Source organism: Triticum dicoccoides, chromosome 5B, assembly GCF_002162155.2.
Source record: "Triticum dicoccoides isolate Atlit2015 ecotype Zavitan chromosome 5B, WEW_v2.0, whole genome shotgun sequence".
NCBI lineage: Eukaryota > Viridiplantae > Streptophyta > Magnoliopsida > Poales > Poaceae > Triticum > Triticum dicoccoides.
Window position 1 is genome coordinate 459,220,989 of NC_041389.1, and position 2,977 is coordinate 459,223,965.

The following is a 2,977-nucleotide window of genomic DNA, read 5'->3' on the forward strand; positions in this document are numbered from 1 at the left end:
ACGTGCAAGAAGGATGAGATGCGTTGTGTCTGTGTGTACTGTACACCTCGAAGCTAGCTAGACCTACAGCGCAAAAGGTCCACTTGCGTGCCACCAGGGATCAACGATCTTATGAAAAATGGAAAACAAATACTGCCTCTGTAACTTTTTATAATAATAATAATAATAATAATAATAATAATAATAATAATAATAATTTATAACACGTTTTTAAAGTCTATGACAGTGACCAAAAAATGTTTTATACTCTGGCTATAGAGTGGCTATTTTGAGCACCGAGTTATAGAGGAAGTACTTACTCTGGCTATATTAATTGTCGTGTACACCTCAAAAGGTCCACTTGCCTGTTGCCACTGCCACCGGGGATCAGATTTGGCTAGCACACGACACACACATCAACAGGACAGGATGATCGATCATACACGGAAACTTATGGGAAATGGAAAATAAATTCGAGAATTTCGCTGCTTTTCCATCGAGGTTGCATGGTGCATGGTGCACACCCTGGTCTGATCTGGTCTGTTCTTTAGGGCCCTTTCCATAGTGTCATGACTCACGGACCACCTTTAGTTCATGGCATGACACACACGTACAACCGCACGTCGTCAGTACGTGTTTATTTGCATCCCGAGATTCCCGATGATCATGACATGGACTCGACTTGTTTATTTTCTCGACCCATCGGTGTCGATTAATTTTTCTTTGGCGTTTGATTTTCGTTTGTGTTCTCCCCGTTTTGTCCTCCGGAGGCCGCTATATATAGCCCCTCCACCCCGTCCCATTGCTCCACACAGACACATACGCCTCACACTCTCTGATCAGATCAGCCACAGAGTCACAGTAGCACTAGCTTGAGCTAGCCACCTTCTGCCACTCCGGGCATTTTCTTGCATCCACGAAGGCAATGGCCACTGCTGATGTACGTATAGCTTGTCTCGATCGTCTTCCTATAGTTCTATTCTCTTTTCGTATGCTTGGATCGATGATCGTTTCGATGGGTTCTTCATCTTTTGATCTGCTCACTGTTTACCCGATCCAACGAACGGCCGGTCGATCATGATCATGATCATGACCGAGCTCGAGCTAGATCGGTTTGTGTATGTGTTTGACATGTGCGTGGCGCTAATGATATTAAGTGTGCAAACGTGCAGGTCCAGAACCCGGCGGTCGCGCTGACGGAGGAGGCGCCCGCGGTGGAGACACCCCTGGTCGCCGAGGAGGTCGCGAAGACGGAGGAGGCCCCCACGCCGGCGGTGGCCGAAGACGAAGCGCCTGCTGCCCCCGTCGAGGTTGAGGAGACTAAGGAGGAGGCGCCGGCCGCCGCTGAGACGGAGGAGACCAAGGAGCCCGAGCCCGCAGCTGCGGCCGAGCCGGAGGCCGAGGCGCCAGCCGTGGTCGAGACAGAGACCAAGGAGGCCGTGGCTGAGGCAGAGCCGGCGGTGGTCGAGGAGGTGAAGGAGGAGGCGGCGCCTGCTGCCGAGCCGGAGGTTGCGGCCGTCGCCGAGGAAGCACCGGCTGCTGCGGAGGAGGCACCCGCGGCCGCGGCAGAGGAGCCGGCCGCCGCGGTGGCCAGCGTCAGCGTGTGAGGCGCCGGCGCGCGCGGACGAGGAGCTGGCTGTGTCAGCGTCCACGGCGGCAGCCGTGTGCTCCTACGTGGCACGGCGTGATGCTCAGTCAGCCAGTGGAGTGGACTGGAGTGGAGTGCTACTTTTTACTACTAGGTGTGGGGTGCTTTGCGCGGGGTCCGCGTGACGTGGGCTAAATAAAAGTGTTGTCGGGTCGACGCCCAGTCCCAAGTGTCGGTCAGCAGAGAGCGAGAGACGCAGTGCCAGTGTGCCACTCTAGATAATGTATGCTTCTTTTCTCGACAAGACATGCTTCATTATTTCTACGGACATCTGTTTTCTCTCTGCATGGCAAACATAAACCTTGTTTATCCTAATTTAGATTTCTAAACATGCGTCGTCAGAAGTGTCACCCCTTGGTATGAGCTACACACGCATGCATGCCCGGTCTCTTGCGAAATAAAATGCGTGCTTCATCGGTCAATTTTTTTGGGGATGACAGTGAGCTCATCAGAGAAAGAGCGGTTGCTATAGAGTGGCTATTTTGAGCACCGAGTATCTACGGGACCATAGATCGTGGTTTCATTGATTGTCTCCGCGCGCTTCTTTGGATATGTGATCTGAGTAGGCCCCGACCTTTTCGCACTAACCATCACCCGGGTATAAGTATGGGCACTCGGCGTCGTACGATTCTTTCAAAAGCTCTCAGACGTCAGCAGTTTAGCATCGCGCGCCGGGTTGGACGGGAACCACCTGCACTTGTATAAGGGGATGGGTGTGCTCCAGGACGCGTTCGGGATTGCAAAGGACGATTGGCCCATGACACATTCGCATTTAGGATGTAGACCGGTGTGTTGGTCTCTCTGTTTAGCCTAGGTAGGACTACGGTGTGTCGATGAGCCGAGGTCGGGCATGACCCAGAAACGTGTGTTCGTCCGGAGTTAATCGAGCGTGTTGGGTAAGATTTTTGCACCCCTGCAGGAAAGTTTATCTATTCAAATAGCCGTGTCCACGACAACGGACGCTCGGAGTTGTATCCCGATCTATTACAACTAGAACTGGATACTAGAAACACTAAATTGATATAATGGCTCCGGGATTGATTTCTCGCAGGGAGTCGAGGAAGAATCTCTGAGCGTTACTACAATATACTTGTTACTTCATAATATGCTAATCCACCTCTTCTAATGTTGTAAGATGCTTCAAAATGCTAGTCTTCGATATGCTAGGTCTTCCCTTCTATTCTGGCATTTCTGCAGTTCAGTCCAAAGATATAGCTCCATTCCTTTGATACTGATGCATACTTTGTATATATCTGATGTAAGTCTTGCGAGTACTTAGGGTGAGTACTCATGGTTGCTTTGCTACCTCTTTCTCCTATAGCCGATTGTTGCGATCATATGACGGAGGCC

General features: G+C 51.1%; 1 protein-coding gene across 1 annotated transcript; it reads left to right on the forward strand.

The window, feature by feature from the left end:
* Positions 1–771: 771 nt before the first annotated feature.
* LOC119310799 (induced stolen tip protein TUB8-like) lies at positions 772–1,895 on the forward strand. Its single transcript, XM_037586417.1, has 2 exons — positions 772–919; positions 1,152–1,895. The coding sequence occupies exons 1-2, from the start codon at positions 905–907 to the stop codon at positions 1,584–1,586; spliced, it is 450 nt and encodes a 149-aa protein (XP_037442314.1). The 5' UTR covers positions 772–904; the 3' UTR covers positions 1,587–1,895.
* The last annotated feature ends 1,082 nt before the right edge of the window (positions 1,896–2,977 follow it).